Genomic DNA, 20,604 nt, shown 5'->3' on the forward strand with positions numbered 1-20,604 from the left:
TGTAGATTTTATTGTCTCTCAGTGACTCCTGCATAGTTGTTGATGGATGGCTTATACTCAGCTATTCCTTTCCTTTTCTATAAATTAAGTTGGGGTGTTCCTATGTATTCAAACTAACATACAGAATGCAATTAATAAACTTCTATAGAGCTGCTATGAATCCATCACATAAATATCACTAAAATAATGTGGTTTCTATGCTAAAGAAATGAGTCTGTTTCTTATTAAAATTATACTGAGCTTACTGGAACAAAATGTTCAATCAAATCTGTCATCTGAGATTGCAAAATTGTGAATATATCCTGTAAATACAATCTGTATTTAAATACACAAATGCACTTAGGTTTTACCTGCTATTACATATTGTACTACAAACCCAACACATATTGAAGAATTCAAGTGACAAATACCTAGGAAGGATAATTAGTAGGTATATAATCATTTATCACAGAAATTATGTCATTATGCTACTCCTTTAACACCACCACTTTTATTCTGCTCTGAAAATATTCTATATTGAATTGTGTATTATTGCTTTGTTATTAGAAACTCTCACCTGCTAGATACAGAATCCAATATTTTGACGTGCTAAATTCCATCCCATTAATCATTGCCCAATGCTCCAATCTGAGATCCCTCTGCATGGCAGCTTCCTAGGTAATGCCTAGTTCCCCTTGTTTTTGTGAATAGATCAGTGTTGTACTTTGTCTTGTTTGCCATTTGTTCACACTCCATTGTGTAATTGCCCTGGTCTACTTTCCTTTTTTTTTTTTTCCTAAAGAAATGTGCTTATAGCTTTCCATTAATTTTAATCTAAAATCTGATTTAAAATTAACTTTTTTTTTTTTTTGCCGGCTGGCTGGCTGTCACAATTTGTAAGGCATGTTCTATAAAATCAACAAATAACAGTTTTGAGTCTCATAAGACAAGATCTAGTCAGGAGATGATTGGATGAGCATAAGCAAATAAAAAGGTCAGAAATTTGATATGGGATTTTTTAATATAGCGGGAGAAGCATTTGGATATACATAAGAGAGTTAGAAACACAACTACAGCTAGTGGCAGTGGAATTGTCTTTCTAAAAAGCTTTGAAAATGTAGATAACTAATTTAAACATTATTTTACTGTATTTTTCTAAGTTGCCCCCCTCCTAGTTCCATTTAGGCATGACAGATGAAGCTAAATTTCTGAATAACTGATTACCACTGAGATAGGGTAAGACAGGGAGGAAATTAAAATATATACACTGGGAATATGGCTGAAAAGTTCATTTCAATTGAGCAAATGAAAAAATGGAAATTTGCTGGCAGTTGCATTAAAAATTACTTCTAGTATATAATACTTTAAATCATCTCAAAGCTCAGTATTTAAAAAAAATAAACCCAAATTTCACTATTGAAAGAAAAAAAATCTCAAAACTATTTAAATTATAAGAATTATATTTGAAACATTAACTCAATTACAGTAAGTAAATAATGAAGAAAAGCATAATGAAGTATTAAAAGTGTAATGAAGAAAACATTTTCAGGGCTCAGAGTGCAGCAATTGGTCCCACAGCTTTCTCCTGTCATCCTGATGGGCCTGGCTACAAGGGAAAATTCTAATTTTCTAGAATTAATAGGCAAACCTCATCAGGGAGTTCCTGTCACCTGTGCTAGGTGATCCTGCCTTAGCCAGGGAGTTGGACAAAATAATCTCCAGAGAGATGATCTCCAGAGGCCCATTCCAGTCCTAATACTTCCATCATTCTCTGACTTTCCTGAAACTCTGCATATAGTTTCAGTCTCTTATAAAAAAAAAAAAAAAAAAAAAAAAATCATTTTTCACAACTTGAAACAGCATTTCTGCTGACAGGAAAACCATCTGCCACAATACAGTATGTAGGAACCCAATGAAATAGATTATACCTTAGAACTGGTACTAAAACTGCTGTTCACTTTGCTAATTTCAGTAAACATATCAAGAAAAACAAAGCCAAAGCTGGACATGTAGTGCAAAGAAATAGACTAGCAGGTCCTGAAAGTGCTCCGTGAAAATTTCAGGACAACACATACCAAGTGAATGGTGCCATCCTGGTAGAAAAACTGACTGGTGTTTGAAGAAATGTAAACTCCCTCAAATTATGACTGTAAAAAGCTGAAATAGCTGTGATTCCTAAAAGCATTATGTTGTTCAGTAAGACGGACTGAAGGCCACAAGAATGGAAAGGCATCAGACCAAGGTCGTTAGCAAAATAATCTGAAAATCGTTGGATGCTCTTTTACAAAAGCATAGGTAGTCATTCAGGGAGGAAAGGGTAATGTTCAGCCTTTTCATTATCTAGTAATAACAGAGTTTTAAGGGGAAGAGGAGGAAAAAAAAAAAAAAAGAAGAAGAAAACACCTTGCCTACTGATTTCTTACATTATGTTAAAGTACACCTTCTTTACTCGGGGGGAAATTTTCCCGTGGTGAAATTCACTCCGGCTTCCTTCGCGCCGAAGGAGGGGCGCAGGGGGAGCGACCGCGGGATGTGCGGGCGGCTCCCGCGGCGCCCCTCGGGGCCGGTACCCGGCCCGGCCCTGCCCCGGTACCCGGCCGGGCCCTGCCCCGGTACCCGGCCGGGCCCGGCCCTGCCCCGGTACCCGGCACTGCCCCGGTACCCAGCCCTGCCCCGGCCCGGCCCTGCCCCGGCCCGGCCCTGCCCCGGTCCCGGCCGCCTTCCCGCCTCGTCCGCCGCCCTCCGCGTTACCGCGGCGACGGGCGGGCGCCGCGGCGGGCCGGGCCGGGGCGGGCCGGGGCGGGCTGCGGGCTCGTACCGCGGGCACAGCGGCAGCGGGGCCGGCAGGAGCGGAGGGGGAGCACGGCAGGTAACGGGAGGGGAGGGGGCGGCCGCGGAAGCCGGGGGGTGCTGCCCGTGTCCTCAGGTGCCCAGCACAGCCAAGGCTGGCCCTGTGCTGGTGTCACCTCAGTGGCAGCATCACCTCTGGTGCCTGGTCCTTTTTCAGCCAGCGCCCCTCTGGCAGTGTCATCTCCCGTGCGGGTCCCGCTTTGGCAATGTCACCTCAAGTGCCTGCTCCCTGTGTCATTGCCCACACGTCTGTGGGCACTGGTACCCGTGCCCTTGAGAGCCCACTGCTCTCCCCCACCAGGAGTTAGGGCTGTTTCAGGCTCTCCCGTCACCCATAACATTGTTGCGTGCAGGCAGGCATGCTCCCCATCCTTGTGGTCCTGCAGAACCGGGCTGGTCTCCGCAGTAGCATTGTTCTGATCGCCCTGCCGAGCTCTTCGAGGGCTGCGTGTCTCGGACTGCACCTGCCAGGCGAGGGAGTGACCGGTCAGTAGCAATCCGAAATGGTGTTCGAGAGCACTTATGGCCGGGGTGGAGGTTAATCACGGTGAGCAAAAAAATGTTTGGTGAGCGCTGCCATGGATCTGTGGCAAATTAAGATTCACGCGCTTCAGAGTGTCTTCTCAAATCATTGACATCACACAACAGGGAACGATCCAAAACAAATTTCTGTATGGAGACCCAGGGCTAGGTTCAAGCTCAGCACCACCTCTGGTATCTCGGTGCTGCACCAAGTGATTCTCCAGTTTCTGTCAGAGAGCTGAGCTATCTCCCGAAGTTTTTGTCTCGCCCATTCCAGCCTGTAATTAGAGCTGCACGCCCATGTCCTTGTTGGTTGTAATGAGAAAATTGCATAATATGAAAGAAAAGCATAGAACTATCCAGTTTGCACTACTTAGCTATGTAAATGAATGCATTTAAGAATCAGAATTATTTGATTTTTGGTGTTTTAACAGGTTAAAACGACAATCATTATAATGGAGGAGGACTTAGAAGTGTTCCAGGAACAAGCTGTGACTAAGTACGTGATGACTTACTCTCTTGGGAGTTGAATATATGATGGATTTGAATTATGTATGTTTATTAAAAATGTTAACCACAAAATATTAATGATTTTGGAAGAAAACTTGAATCTACATTTCTTTTCCTTTCCATGCAAACTGGACAAGACAAAGTATCTTATTGCTTTGACTAGTACTCTACTCACTGTTTCTGTTAGTTATTTTAATGTTTTAAATATTCATACCTGAACCAGAGGTGGAGGGGAGAATGAAAGCTATGTAGGGTTTTATTAAGATGTTAAGAAATGTTGTTTCAAACGTTTTTTATAAAGTACTTGAAGTTGCTAGGCTACAGAAATATAAACTTATATATCACAGTTCTTAAAACATTAAGAATCTTGAAAACAAGATTAATTGCTAAAGCCCTAGCCTTATTTTGCACAGATAATAACTAAAACTGCTCTCCCCAATTACTAAGTGCTCTTTTTATAAGAACACATTATCTTTTTTTTTTACATAATCCAAGTTTCATTCTTTTAATGTTAATCTAAAAAAATATGTTAGCACAAAGTTTTTCTAAAGAAATGAGAACATGAGTAAGATTTTATGTAGGACCTCATCCCATTCAGCATCTTCAGGGAACACACAAACATAAGAACTTCCCCATTTAATGACTTAAACCAGAATATTTATCCATCATAATTTTATAAGTAAACTTACTAACTACTTTTCAAATAAACCAGTTTATTCTGCCATTATTACCAAGAAACAACACAATGTGATATGATGCATATTAAAAGTATTTCTTAAAATAAAAGAGGCATAATCTATCATACCTTATTCTGGCCCAAGAAAGTTTTTAATGGGATTTAAAACTGTGGTGTGTCATACTGAAGAATAATGCATGCACTTTTCATGGTAGATATAAACTACTGCAGTAGAATATTCTGATCAGTGTGGTGCCCCCTTCCTCCCACATTTAAGTTTTTTCTTTGCTTTGAGGGAATTCTTTTTTCATATCATAGTTACATGATTTGTAAAAGTAGTCATATAAAAACTTGAATTAGAAAACCCCAAAGGTATTGCTGTTCTTTGGCTACAAGTCAGAAGCCTATTTCAAAAATTCAGGGTTCTGCCTTACCTTTATTTTAATCAATTTATGAAATTTCAGGCTATTTGCAGATGCATCTGGAAGAATTTGTCCCATCATAAACCATAATTCTTGCTATCTAGGTATTTCCATTAACTATACAAAGAATCTGAAAGAGTAGTTTAGGATATACCTTCACTGAAAGAAAACAATTTCATTCTATGCTGATGGTATTCCAGGGAAAATGCAGTGCCTCTAAAACTTGGTAATATAGCTGAATAATGGTGGTGAAAATCATGACAATTACATTCCAGCTGCAAAGACACATAAATCACAAATTATCCATCCATAGATGTAATAACATCCATGTTATTATGTTGATTCAGTATGGCTGAAAGTTGTTAAATAAGTTGGTTGTAGTTCTTAGAATGGAACTTTGGGGTAGAAGATTCTATCACAACTGGTTTGTATATTTCCTATTTTTAGAGCAAGGTTTGCAATAATTAAATGAATTGACTGTAGAAGCTGTGGTAAATATCCAACCTAATGAATATACTGTGTAAGATTGAATAAGTTTTACTTTTGTTTGCATAAATATGGCCATACTTATTTTCCAATTTGTGAGCAAATGTAAATAATAAGGAAGAAAGTATAAATTCAAGAAAGACGGTATGAACCCTAGATTTCTTAAATAATCTGTTTTTAAATAAAAACTTTATTCTAGAGTGTATGGACAATACCATTCTTTCTACCATTCATTTTTCTGTCTGTTAAGAAACAATCAGAAAAATGCAGACCTGTGCAGAACTCCAAAGCAAAAGATGGATAAATAGAGCTAGAAAGGTCTAAATAGTGCAAAAATCATTTGTGATAAAGGCCTGGAGGTGGTAAAACTTTTTATCTGGATTTTTGCCTAAATTTTGTTTTACATGAAGATAAATAGTTATTAATGACAGTAGAATATGACTCATCTCTATTTTCACTTATATGGAGTGAAAATCATTTGCAGAATAAAAGAAGACTAAGAGCTTGCCTACACCACTTTAAAATGAGATAACTTTAAGAGTTTTGAGCTGTTTCAAAGTAAATGAACCAAAAAAAAAAAGTAGCTCCAATTGCTGAAGTACAAGTCATTACTTCCCTGTATAACTAATCAGTTCACTGTATGCATTCAGCAAACTGGGAATACTGAATCCACATGGGTAAAAACACCATGCATGCTTCTTTGCTTATGAGAAAATTTGTTCTTTGTGTGTTTACATGTGCCTTACTAAACAAAATAAGCCATTGCATTCCACATCCAGTGATCAAAATAAACTCTCATTACTCTGGTGCCATATAATTTGCCATATTTTGAGGGGGCTAATTTGCACTCTTTCCAAAACACTAGTGGACTAAAGCAATAGTTACTGCAACAAGTAGCACCTCCCTGCAAGCAGGTGGGGACGACTGCAGATCTGTCTTCAATACCAGAGCCTTGGTACAGAATAGTTTTGGTAGTAGAACAGCGGCAGTAATCTACAACTTCACATACAGATTTCCTTTTGCAGCTGCAAATGTGCTTAGAGGATCCAGGTGTAAGGAATTTGAGAAAATGAAGGTAGACTGAGAAGCTCTTTCAGAAGCGATTTTTCTTTCAACAGCTCCCTTTTATATAATGATGGCTCTAGGTTCAAGAAGCGTGCAAGAACTGCTAAGAGAAATTTTTTCTAGCAACAAATGATGAATTTGCCATGTGCAGAAAGATCTGAAAGAAGCAGATGAAATTTAAGAGTGAAAGGTGTCAGCCATGGTTGGATCTGAAAGGGTAATCTGATGATCTAGGCTAGAAGTTGCATTCTTACTTGCATAACAGTATTTAGATTATCCATGTGACACGCAAAAAAGCAAGTACGTTTTTCTGAAGGCTAAAATCACACAGCTGAGTCACTGCTGGTGGTTCACCAAAGTGTTGCTGTGTAACATTAGAGGAGGCTGGAAGTGCACAGGCCTTTACAGCAGTATCAAGGAAAAGGTAGCCCTGATGTAGCTGGTAGACCTGATAAAGTAGTGTCGCTTTATGTTCTGTTTTCAAAATCCCATTTTATATTCCACCCAGAGTCACTCAAATTTTACCCATCATTAATGCTATTTTTGAGAGGGGTATTTTTGTTTTGAGTGATATACATCACTTGCTTACACTTTGCTTATTGTCATCCTATGATTCATATTAACTTTCAAAACATCATTACCAAGAGTTTTAACATTAAAAAGTCATTAAGATTTATATGCATTTAAAAAGCCCTTCCAAGCTTAGCACTGATACCATTACAGTTTCAAGGATTTGTGGATGTAAAATAAGTTTTAAAGAATTTAACTTCAAAAAATCATGCTAAGTTTTAATTACGATGTTATAAATCTAAGAAATTATCTTAAATTTCCTGTAATAATTATCAGAACAAGGGATGCGTATAATTTAAGCATCAAAGAAAAGATTTGTGATAAATCCATATCCACATTAAAGAGCTGTTTTTTCAGTTTAGTAAAGTCAAAAGTTGAGCATGCAGGCAAATTCAAGATTGATGAAGTGGGATTCCACCTACATTTGAAGACATCATTTAACTTTCCCATTTCTTTCTTTCTGTTGTTGAAAAGTAGTTAGTTTGGTCACAATTAAAACAGAATTGAAGTAATGTAAATAAAAATTTGTTTTCTCCCTTGTTCTTTATATGAAAAAAAAATCTTTTTATGTTTTTAGAGCTTCTCTGTGTGAAGCTGAACTTCAGGAATTAGTGCATCAAATTGACATCATGGTAAACAGAAAGCAAGTAGAATGGGAAAGAAAGATGAGAGCTTTGGAAGCAAAGATGGATATCCAGGATCAAGAATTAGCAAGTGCCCAAAGCAAACTGGATCAAAAAGGTCAAGAGGTATTTAGGAATATCACATTCTGTAAAGAAAGTATTTATTCTGGTAGTTTCTTATTAGTATGCTTTAAATTCTCCATAAGACCGTTTGTTCTATCATGTAAAAATACCAAACACCTCTTAAAGGTCACTAATTATCCTTAGTGTTTTGTTTTAAAGTGTGCTTCTGTTCTGAAAAGTGATTGTAAAAATGTCATTGAAAATCTCATATTTCTTCTATTTCCCTAAAGTCTACATCAAATATTCTCAGGTTAGCTGTAAAAAGATAGTTCAATGTTTTTTCTAAATGCCAGCACTTCTTATTTCATCAGGAGTTTTAAATGGAAGAATGCAATTCAAAAAGGTTCCCAACATTATGTCTTTGTTACTCCTTTTTACTCTTGATTTTTAGTGTTTTACATTTTATACTGTCTTTGTATGATAATTTTACTCATTGTGATGACTTGAAATGTATTACTACTTTGACTTTCTTGTGTAACTTAAAGCCCCAGTGTACCTGATGTTGTCTGTATTTCACAGTCTTTTCTTCTGAATAATTATTCAGAAGCATCAAGAAATCCTTGCATAGCATTCAATTCTAGTTCAAACCTGCTGAATTTAAGTGTTTACACAAGGGCATCCTTGTGCGAGCTCAGTGGCTAAATTGCCTGTGGGAGTTTTGAAAATGGAGTGACTCTCCCTAATGAGCAATTAAGGAACTCGCCCTTAGTCCCTGCAGTCAGAGGAACCAAGAGAAGAATTCAAGTAGCCCATCCTGAAAGCATCAATTTATTTGCTGTACAGAGACATTATCTGGAATACTTCAGCATATTCTACCAAGCTTCCAGCTGCCCCTCCAGGAAAGCACAGGTGCCATATATGCTCTCTGTCATATTTCTCAGGTCTCTGTGAAACTCAGTAATAATTCATGGTATCACAAATGGCACTGCACTTAGGGAGTTCACAGTGTCTCCTGGTAATTTGTACATAAATATGGGAAGGTAATTAGTATCATTTTATAAGCCATGCAAGGGACATTTTCACAATGGGCAACAGCGTAGTTTGGTTTTAAAAGCTTTTGGGAATGGTCATTTGTACAATATTATGACTAAATCAGCGTGTAATGAGATTTTTTACAATAAAATCCCTAATTTGATGTTGTCACAATCTAGGTCTGTGGTATGCATTCTGTTATCAAGCTAGTGATTTAATACTTATTTTTAATATCTCTTCTTAAAGCAGTGATCTTCTTTCAGAGTTTCAAATTACTTTCCCAAAAATTACATATTTTGAAAAATGTCAGAAAAGGTACTTTTGAATGCTTATTTTAACTTTAGGTGGGACTACTTCAACAAGAATTGGAAAACTTACAGAAAACTAAAAATGAAATGGCTCAGAGTTACGAAACTCAGCTTCAAGCACTGAAATCTCAAGTAAGAAAAATGTCAGTTTCATTATTTTGTGATTGCAGTATAAAAAACTTACACATGCCAAATTGTATAGATGTGCCATCGTGAATTTGGGAAAGATCAATCATGTCATACAAATGATGATGACTACAGCTGCCTACTAGGCTCTATTATAATTTATGTACTGTCGTGTCAAAACTCTTTGGATGGATTTTGATGTGGATATGACATCTGCTATGAAGAAAGATACTTGTTTTCCTAACTCCAGACTAATAAACTAAAGCCTTGGTGAATGAATAAAATAGGTAATTGGATTCATGCTAATATGAGTCGGATGCACATTAGGGATTTTAAGATTTATACTGTGCTTCTCATGTCTTTGCTATATCTTTTTCTGGTTTTAGTTTCCTTGATTTACTGCTAAAGTGGCCTGATAGCTTTCCATAAGGTATAGATTTCCTTTGTATCAAAACTGGAGTAACCCACATTAATGATGTTGTGAGTTTGTTCTGACTTTATTTATTTCTGAGTGTTCATGCAGATCACAATAAAAAGAAATGTGGGCTGCATAAAAAGAAATGTGGCCAACAAGATTGAGGGAGGTTGTTCTCCCCCTTTTCTGTTCTGGTGAGGCCCCACCTGCAGTGCTGTGTCCAGCTCTGGGGTTCCCAGAACAAGAAAAATTTGGACCTGTTGGAGTGAGTCAAGAGGAGACCATGAAGAAGATCAGAGGGGTCTGGATCATCTCTCTGGTGAAGACAGACTGAGAGAAAGGACAAGGGTTTTAAACTGAATGAGTGCAGATTTAGACTGTACCTGAGGAATAGTTTATTATTTTTTTTTACTGAGGATGATGAGACATTGGAACAGGTTGCCCATAGAAGTTGTAGATGCCCTATTCCTAGAAGTGTTCAAGGCCAGACTTAGATGGAGCTCAGAGCAAGCTGGTCTAATGCAAGGTGCCCCCTTTTATGACAGGGGGATTGGACTAGAGGATCTTTTAAAGGTCCCTTTCAATCCAAACCATTCTATGGTTTCATGATGCAGTTTGGCTATGTTTGCTCTGCACCTGTCTTTTTGTTTCTTCAGTATTTTCTGCTTCAGTCATGGATATAAACTCGTAGCAAACTTGAGTAGATTCTGTTTCTCTGCTTTTAACAACTCTGCATTGTTTTTCCTGCTGTTTCCTTCACTGGATTCTTCTACCAGAGACATGGTGTTGTAATTCAGAATGTTCAGTCAGCACACTTATATAGTGATGTCAGATCACATAAATTGGATATCATTATTTTCATTTAGAAGTGATAGTATACCTGAGTCCATCAAATGAATAAATGTATTACTTATTTTTGAGGTTATGTTGTCTTTAATTTATCTTTTCTTTTACAATTGAAAACAGATTTAGAAAACAATTCTGTAAGTAGGTGGTGAATGCTTTGGATGTTTTGTAATTAACACTTCTAATCATTTGAGAAAGTAGCTAGAAATAAAAGCTGGTTTATAACTTACACAAATTACAGAAAAGCATCATCTTAGCATGATTGTTGAGAAGATAAGCATCAGACAATGAAAAGGAGTGTGACATTTTATGCAGAAGTATTTGGGTGTCTTTTAGCAGTGCAGAATTATTCTCAAAAATATAGTAAAGCTCTTTTTTTCTTTATAACATTTGCTGCAATATCTTTCACTTAATTATTTTTTTTTATCCCATGCTAAAAATGCTTGGGTTTATGTTGCGTGTTGTTGCTAGTATCTTCACTGAAATTGAACCTTCTGAAATTGAAAGTCCAGGCAATTTTTCATCAAGATTTTTATTTTGGAGTGTTTAATTACCCTACAAGTCCTTTCCATGGGCAAATACAACCTGTTTTCTCTTTTATTTTTTTAAAGAACCTGACATTTTCTCACCTACAAGCTTTTCTCTTTAAACCTGGATATATTTTTTCCCCAAATTCTCCCTTTTAGTTACTGCTCAGACTACTTAACCTTTATTTGGGTTTCTTGATTGCTTCTTCTTCTATCTTTACGCAAGATAAACTTGATAGAACTTTGGATTTCTAGCTCTTAAGAATATGTGTCACTTTCCCAATCCATGTCTCCAAACATTTCATTCTCTCCGTCATCCTATTCCTTTTTCTAAAGCTTCCAGCACTGATGCTGTTTGCATTTTATTTTTCAGTCCCCATTCCTCTCCTTTGACCAAACCATATTTCTTCATGAAATATCCACCTCATTCACCTTGACTGAAAAAGAAAACTGTTAAATGTCTGCGTTAAGGGGGCTACCTTGATTCTCCATGTGATAAAGAGAAATCTGCCTGTCAGAACAATTCCTAGCACCTATGCTAGACAATAGGACTGTCCCACTCTGCTCCTCCAGCTTTTGTCACATCTCCTTACTGAATTTCTTTCCTAAATAAGAGTGCTGCATTGTCTGCAATGGAATGGCTTTAATGTCGCCAATTCTGAGCTACACAAACTCATATCTAATATATAGACCTTCTGTGACAATATTAATTTTTGCCTTGTTTCCTTTGATTCCCTTCTTTTGGTTCTTATTCTCACTTGGAAGTTATACCACCTTCTAAACTGTAGAATCTTATGAGCTAATTTAGTTTTGCACAAATTGTGTGACCAATAGCATTGTATCTTTTTCTACATAGGTATTCTTAAAATCCCACCCAAGATTTCTTCCTTCCTAATCTTGATAGAAATAGTAAGGATCACTTTCGCTAGCTATCAGAATGCTACACTATTCAGAATTAATTTCTTTTCTGTTTGATGAGCTATAGTCCATCTGAATTGATTGTGTGCCAGTTTAATGCAGTAAAACCTATATTTTTCTTGTATTAGGGATATAATTCCTAGTATGTAACCTGAAACTCTTAGGCCACACTGTTGAATTTGTTCAAACATGCAGCATTTTGTCATAACCAAATAGCAAAAACTTCTGAGGTTCATCTGCATTACTTTGATCCTTTATTTTTTTTTTAATGTCTAGTAGTTATTCTCACTTTGAAAGTGATGGAAACCTCTTAGCAAAAGAACAAGGATCCTTTCTTGCTCTAAGAACTTTGCAACTAATTTCCTCACTTTGACACATAAAAGCTACTTCTGAGCTATCCCAGGCTCCCTTTAGAATCAACAGAAAGAAATGGACACCCCCAGAATACAATTCATCTCAGTGTATGACAAGAATGTAAGATAGCTGAAATGACTAAGCATTTACAGGCAGATTTTTCTGATGCAGAGTATCTCAGGCTTGTATGTCTAACTTTCAGAAATCTAAACTAAGATGGATTCTACCCCAGAACTCACTAAAATGCCTCCTTTTTACTTAACATGCAAAACATGTGAACAGAACAACTTGGACCTTTTAAAGCAAATGTCTGGGCTTAAATAGAAGGATTTTTGTCCTTCAGTCTTGTTTCCAGTCATCATAACATTCAGACAATAATTTGCTTTTAATATCCTACTGTCATTAAATATCTAAGACTCAAACTAAATTATATCATTTTGTTCATTAATTCAAATTAAATTATATCACTCTGTTCCATTTTAGACTGATTTGCCAAATTGTTGGATCATGTATTTCCCAGCCTTTTTAGCATAAGCATTCCAATACCTGTCTTACTTGCATTGAGTCTTCCCAGGCAGATCACATATGCCATAATATATTCAAGAGCAAAACTCTTATTTGAAAAAGGATATCTTTCTTCCAAGGTCAACGAGTTCCATGTTGTTTGAGCTGGATACTCTGACTAATTTTAAATATTTTATCTTAACTCTGTTCTCTGACAAAGACAATTTCAAATATAGGCAGCTTTACTGCAAAGCTTTTGATTTGGGTTTAAAGGTGATAACTCATCTCTTTTATGCCCAAGTTACAGAATTGCTATTCAGACATTCCAAGCTGGTGAAATCTGTGCCTGGGTCTCTTCATGTCATGAAACTTTCTAGTCCAGGACAATCTGTCTTATAGCCATCTTTTCAATTAGTCTTTGCTGTCTCATTATGATTCTCCAGTTCATCTTGAATGTGTCTAGAAAGTTTCCAGATTATTTTTTAATTTGTTTCTTCCGGACTTCTTTTGGCCATGTGTATTTATCTGAACAGACCTCTATTGCTCATTCAGTGTTGACTCAACAGAATTCCATTCCATTTCCAAACAGTAGTTCACTTTGAGCTGTTAAAAAATATATAATATTTTATGGATTTTGTTTGGATATACAGAGAACTTTATGTGAGAGTCAAGGTTTTTTTTAAAGTTATATATATTTAAATATAAAGGAACTAAACAACAAGACACATGATCAGTATTTATTCGAAGCTTCTTTCCTGCATAATATTCTTCCCAAAGTTCTTCCATTCAACTTTCCTCAAGGCCATAGTTTTAGTGTTTCCTTTATTAATATCCTTGAGTTTGCTTTTTTCCAAAACCAAATGTACATATTCCTACCAAACAGTATCGCTTTTTTGTATCAAATCTGTTAACAGGCACTAGACAGACCCTTTGTTTTGTGCAGTGTAATGAACTGATGTGAAAAATGGCTCTTTTTCTGAAGAGGCTGGTCCTTCTCCTGCTACCTTTTCTTCTGTGCCTTTGACTCCTAAGACTTTCATGGTGACATCAGTAGGCAGTGGCTGTTGTCTATTTAGTGTCTAATTCTGAGACCCACACACTGGTACCAGAGAGTGCCAATCATCACACACAAAACATTTCAACAATTTTCATCATAAGAAAGAAACACGCAAGTTTAGAGTACATTGATGATAATCTTGCATTCTGACTAGTGAAGCACCCTTTAAAAATGTCAACACAAGATGGCAGTAAACAAGTATAGAACAATCCATATGAGCACTGTAGAGGAAATTACTCTGTGGATAGCAATGCCAGTGGAGAACTACACCAGAATTCAGAAGCTGTCAAATGAACCCACTTGAACAGTTAACATCTATATGAGAGCTTAGTCTTGTTCATGTGTAATAACTTTATTAATTGAAGTTAACTTTATTAATTGATTTTTTGTTACACTGATTAAACATTTAGAATGCTAAAGCTGGAGTTGGTAATTCTAGTTTAAACAAAACTTTGGCCATATGGTCCTCCTTGATAGATTCTGCATGTTCAACTCTACTTTTGTTTTTAGTTCTCAAAGTTGATACATAGTTACGAAAAGCTACAGTCACATCAGTTAAAACCAAAAAAGCTCCAAAGTAGAGAAAATTGTGAGGAAAACCTGGAGACATCATCTAACCCAAGGAATTTATACGTGAAACTTGAGGTAAGAATATTTGTCATTATATTTTAATGTGCTTCTAGAACTAATCTTTGATTTAAAATTGTGAGATTTATTTTGCTCATAGTTCTACAAAAATTATATAATTGTCTGTCTTTGGCAAGAACAGTTCTTAATTTTAATATTATTTAATAGCAAAATTTTTGTAAATGTAGCTATAAATAAATTTTACTTTTTTCCTGATGAATAGACGTGTACTGGATAACACAATCTCTTGAGGCGTGAGAGCTTCTACATATGCAGGATACTGTCACATAATACCTATCATTAATTCAAGTTTTATAGACCTCAGGACAACCTTGATCACTTTGGGCTACACAGAAAAAAGGATTTAGGATTGGAAAACTGCTTGTTACACATATATCCTGTCAGCACCCATATGCCTGAAGCAATCCATGACCTTGACCTCAGTGCCTAATTTCCCTAGGCAATGTATGAGGAAGGATTAGGCACTTAAAAATACATCCTGCAGAATCCAGCATATTGATTGGGGGACTAGATAATAGATGCTGAGGACAGGATCAGTCATACTCCCTATCTCTTTGGTCACGGGCTGGATTTTAGTGGACTTATTCTTGAATACAGGAAGACACTGATTTTTGTTCATAATTCCCAGCCTTGACTTCTCAGAGGTTACTTTATGGTCTGTGGAATAAACAGGTGTTTATTGGACAAACAGGAAAGTTAGGGAAGATAGAGAGCTTGTAGAGAGTGTGCCCACAAGTGGTGTCTTCTCTCCAAATACTCCTCTGCCTGCATTCAGTGGGGCAGAAACTGATATCCAGTATTATTTCTTATAACTGAGCAATATCATCTCTGGATATGCTAATTTTTGCTGCTTCTTTTTTACCTATCCAATAAATTTTCTCATATCCTGAGATAAACGAAACAATTTGAAAAGGAAGAATTTCGGAGCTTGTTGAAAAATAACATTTGTCTGTTAGAAAACTAACATGGGAAGATTACACTTCAGATTCTGTCTTGAAAGATTTTTACACCGAGTCCTCCACTTATGGGAAGACCAGTCTAACCAGTAATCTGATGAAGCATAGGATGATCACAAAATCCATGTTTTCTCTGTTGATCCTTTGTGAAGACCATAATAAAGGAGTGCTCCACATGCTTACTGGGCTGGGTGCTGTAGGCAAAGCAAGGAGATCGGTACTAGTTGATATGGGAGCTGCTTGCCCAGCTCTAAGCATTGGGAGGACTTAGATGTTTATGATGTAGATTATTTGGACACTTAGAGGACTTTGCAATCAAGAAATTCAGCACTAGTAGACTTTAAGTAATTTCCTACTTTCAACCCAAACTAAGCAGTGTCTTAGGATCTGTGTTTTGGACTTGCCTTTTATGGCATTCTGTGAGATACAGGACTACTGAGACCTCTGGGTTCCACATAGACACATCCAAACTCTATATGATGTTGGCTGTCTCCTCCACATGGAAGTTGTCACCATCAGAAAAGCTAGAATGCTTTGGACTGCAGCATAACTCCCAACATTAGCTACTACAAGAATAATAAATGGGTTGTACATCTATCATTGATGTATCACTACTGTCAGCTAATTTGAGAATAACCTTACTCAAGATTAAAATGTGAAAATAATGTAAGACAATGCTATAATTTGATTAATTATGTAGTATGAAAAATGCATACTTGGAATATATTCAGCAAATCTGAGTATTCAGGAAATAATTACCGTGGTGAAAATCTACTAAGCTCAGCAGTGCTTTAGTAAGGCCTTGAACTTGCAGTCCTTACTAAATAGTCTGAAACTCTGTTTGTATCATGTTTTATAAAATAGGGATATGTTTATTGTTTTAAATGCCAAAGCAGATGTCAGGAAAGCTATGAGAGAAGATTTTTATTAATCTGTGTTGAGAAATAGTCAGGTTTTATTCAGTAGCAAAATAAAAAAACCCTTATTGTTTTAAATTTGGGGAATATTCTAGTTTAGCTTAATTATAAAATATCATCTGTCTTTTGGAACAACATTTCCATTAGTTTTCAATATATAAATCAGTGTACTGTTATTTTGCTGAATTTTCAAACTAAAAGAGCAACAGCTCTAGTAACTGAAGTTCTGCTTATTTTTAGTATACTGCCTTTAAAATATATTTGTGAACATAAAAGGTTTGGCATGAGTTTAAAGCAAATTCAAATACACTATAAATATAAATGTAAGTGCAAATACAAAAACAAAATTAGATAAATCTAATATAATTGAATTTCCTAAACAGCTTTTTGTTTAAACTAGATGAACTGAGAACCTGAAGCAGCAATTTTAAAGAGAACAAGAAGTAGAATTTATTCAATGAAGCTGCTGTCCCATTAAAAACAAAGGCGAAAAGTGAGCACTTTGTGTCTGAATATTAAGGGTTTGATTCCCTACTGATTACCCTTCTCAACACTAATACAGCTTTAAAGCCACAGGAATTTCTATCCAATACAATTTTTGTATCATAGTAATAACTCTAATATTTTATTATTTTTATTCAATTACTATGTTTACACTCAGTGTTCTTTGTTCAACAGCCTTTAAGACTAGTCTATCTCTGGTGGGGATGACTGGATGGCTGGTTTATAGAATTGTTATTTTTTTAACTTCTTTCCAAAATTATGGAAAGATTATGTATTAATTAAAAACCTAGGTATTTCTTAGAACAATGCACATTACAAAATCTCTTTCAATTGAAGAAAGTAGATATTTATGTCTACTAGGCTTGTTTTGCTGTCTTTCAGGAATTTAAGGCAAAATCACAACAATGGGAGAAGACTGTGACAACCTATGTAAATAACCCTTTTTTTGTAGATATGTAACCCAAATTATTTCCCGAGAAATGTAATTTATTTCAGGTAAAATTCCTACATTCCTGCTCTAGGAAGAAAATGAAGTCTTTACTCAGCTAGAGCTTACCTAAACTTAATTTTTAAAAACCAAGCTTACGGTGAATATTACAAAGCATGTCTATATTGATAGTGAATCTATGGTAAGGTAGAACCATACTGGAAGGTCTAATGATACATGCAGTTATTTTAATTCAGGTTTTCTCATTAAAATGAGAAAATTAATAAGAATCATGATGAAAATGTTAATATTTCTTAAAAAGAAAAACCCAAACAATTACAAAACCCACTGAATGTTCCTTTTTACTTTTTAAGCATATTATAGATATACTTTTCCATGTTATTTGCTATTATGCAATTAATTGTGACAAGTTATTAAAAAGTATCTCAGCAGGTAAATAGTGCATGCCATTAAGGTGTTAGTACAAGTATAAAGTTCCTTCAAATCTGATAGCCTTCTTTTTTTTTGGAAGACCATAAATATACAATAGTATCATTTATGCAGAAAAATGAATTTTCATATGCTACTCCAGAATCACTCTTGGAGTTGTTTGTTGGATCACTTAGTCTTTTTTTAAATATTTTTCAGCCTTCTAGTTACCATGCAGTTCCTTGGTTGACTCTATGATTCTTTTTGATTTGCCAATTTGCTTATTGCTTTTTTTATATATAGACTGTTGATACTATATATTTTTATTTTTTTAATTCCTTCCATTCCAGAAAAAAAATGTTATTTAATGATGTTGTGATGACCTATCCTTCTCTAAAAATAACACCAGAAAATAACTTACAAATTGACTGCACCACAAGAGAGCTTGAAAATTAAGTAAGGGGAAGCCAGTTATGTTGCTCATTGGTAATTCCCTTCTCTACTGTTACTAAGCTCATTGGATCTTAATCTAGTGAAACACTTCCTTAACAATTCCTGTGAGACTCCTTACACATATCCAGAGTTTCCAAGGACAACAGCTGTTTTGGGTTTAGCTGCTGAGAGCATTATATTCCAGCAATTAAACTTTCATACAAATGTGTTTTAAAAGCAAGTCTTTGACTAGGTTTAACTATTGACTGATGACATGCTGATTGTACAGTTAGACAAGTCAAAATAGAGTACTCAGGGTGATCATTCACAGTTTTCTGTTGAAGCTTTCATTGCCATCAGTGAACTTGCTTTGAAGACAATTTCCTTCACAACTGTAACATAGCACCAGCTATTTTTTAAAATCCAAGTCTGAGGGACTGTTACCCTTAGCTGTTTCAAAAGTGTTAATTGTTCCTGCATCTTTGCCTCAAATTCATCTTTCATGACATCTTTGATTTCCAGTTGCGGTCTTGCACTATATTTTCGCAGGATGTATTGACACTTTCGTATATCAGAGTTCATAACTTGGATATCAAAGGGACCTTAATTTTTATCTATAGAAATTAAACTTGAACTACAAAATTTTTTGGGGTTTTTATTTGATATGCAGCCAGTGGTCCATTCTACTTAGGTTCTCAGGTAACACAAATTGCAATAACATCAAAAACTGTCTAAAGTATGACTTTTTGCAGTCCTTGTCAGTGAAATATAGTGTTTTTAACCCTATTTATTTTTACTTTATATTTTCTTGCCCAACTTGTTTTCTGCACATGATATATGATTTCCAGGTCATATTTTGTTGTAATTTTTCAAGTAATTCTCAGTCTTCTGAAATATTAGTGCTGCTTGTTAATCTCCCAGTAGTGGGATTCATGTCGATAATTTTTTTTAAACAGCAAAAACAGTTGCTATAGTAATTATGCTTCTTCACAATGCCTGTGGATTCAGAAATACTGGCAATACCAATTTTCTGAAGTTTTGTGTTTAGAATTTTAATTGGTACAAGAAGCTGCATGGGGTGTAGGACTCTGCCAAATGTACGAATGATTCTTCCCCAAGTTTAAGGATAATGATCTCAAAGAAGTGCAGTTCCTGAAGTTACTGAGCTGTTTGTAGATGACCTGTGTAATGTAGCCCTCTAGTCAAAGGTTAATTTCTATCCTGAGGCACACACACACACACACACACACACACACAGCTCCTGCTGAGTTCAATGAATCAAAGAGGAACATTTCTCTCAAATTATTTCTCACAGGTAACTGCTTTGAATAGGTCATCATAATCACCTTTTTCACATTTGAGTCTCATTAACATTAAATACTAGGAAAATACACAGCACAGGAGAAAAAAATCCTTGAAATCAATTCCTGTGTCCTTGAAGGCTTTTGAAACTTTTTTTTTAACTGAGGGAAAGTATTCAAACTGTTTGAATTATGTCATCTTTTCTAAGCAAATCCAGCTGAAGACAGGAATAATCTTATGATTTCACTAATAACAATTTGGTCCTAGCAATTTACATACAATTATTGAATTTAATTTAAAATATTTGTTTGTTTTGTAGAAGCAGACCCAAAATTATCAACATCAAATATGCAATAAGAAACAAAGCCAAGAAGAGCTAATTACCTATACTCAGCCCAAAAGTGAAAACTATGAAAACGATGATTCAATTATTGAAAAACTAAAGGCAATTGTGAATGAAATAGCAAGAAACAAGAATAAACTGGTAGAGGAAAACATGAAACTCCATGAGGATCTAAAAATGTACCAAAATCAGTGCCAGGTAGTAATGGATTTTTATGATAACTGTGGAATTAAGGTTGGAAAATCAAGATGAGATGCCTGCATAAATATACATTAGATGTATTCTGTGCATGGACACAGAATAATCTGGGAGCAGTATGGGATGTTTTTTTTAGTAAAATAGAAATAAGTTTGTTTTGTAGCAATATATTTTTTCTCTTGTCTATGTATCTAGGGTTTTATAACTCTCCTAACATGAACTTCTCCTAGTTTGGTTCCTTGTATATAAATGACTTCTGTGAAATCTCTTTATCTGATTTACACCTTGCTGTTCATTGTGCCATATAGCTAGTAAAGAAGTATACACAAACATGTGTGGTATATTTTGTTTATTTTGAAAGGAGATTGTGCAGTCAATTTTTAATTTTTTTTAAGTTTGTGGCTATTGTAAATAACCATCAGGTTTTATCCCCAATTCCCTGTTTTTCAGTATAGCACTGATCTATGAAGACAGCCATTTCCTCCTCTTCTTTTGGTCATGGTATATGAGTTCTGAAAAGATTGAGATAACATAAGATCTTTACAACCTTTTTTATTATCTGTGTTTGAAACATATCAGGAATTAAATTGTAGTT

At 35.7% G+C, this 20,604-nt stretch overlaps 1 protein-coding gene and 1 long non-coding RNA gene across 17 annotated transcripts in view; one reads left to right on the plus strand and one right to left on the minus strand.

Moving 5' to 3' along the window:
* Positions 1–2,523, minus strand: part of LOC146768647 (uncharacterized) — a 39,936-nt gene extending 37,413 nt beyond the window's left edge. For both annotated transcript variants that reach the window (XR_014953706.1, XR_014953705.1), the window contains exon 1: positions 2,403–2,523. This is a non-coding gene — a long non-coding RNA (uncharacterized LOC146768647). The remainder of the gene's footprint in view (positions 1–2,402) is intronic.
* Positions 2,524–2,750: 227 nt separating this feature from the next.
* Positions 2,751–20,604, plus strand: part of DEUP1 (deuterosome assembly protein 1) — a 68,709-nt gene continuing 50,855 nt past the window's right edge. For 5 of the 15 annotated variants that reach the window (XM_085575043.1, XM_085575046.1, XM_085575026.1 and 2 more), the window contains exons 1-6: positions 2,895–3,315; positions 3,786–3,850; positions 7,658–7,829; positions 9,143–9,238; positions 14,364–14,498; positions 19,788–20,009. In XM_085575043.1, the coding sequence (XP_085431169.1) occupies positions 3,807–3,850; positions 7,658–7,829; positions 9,143–9,238; positions 14,364–14,498; positions 19,788–20,009 (669 nt within the window). In that variant the 5' untranslated portion in view covers positions 2,895–3,315; positions 3,786–3,806. Of the gene's footprint in view, positions 2,849–2,893; positions 3,377–3,785; positions 3,851–7,657; positions 7,830–9,142; positions 9,239–14,363; positions 14,499–19,787; positions 20,010–20,604 lie in introns of those variants that run through there. The other 10 variants (XM_085574989.1, XM_085574995.1, XM_085575010.1 and 7 more) reach the window with 7 other exon arrangements.

This window comes from Lonchura striata, chromosome 1 (assembly GCF_050655825.1).
Source record: "Lonchura striata isolate lonStrDom1 chromosome 1, ASM5065582v1, whole genome shotgun sequence".
Lineage (NCBI taxonomy): Eukaryota > Metazoa > Chordata > Aves > Passeriformes > Estrildidae > Lonchura > Lonchura striata.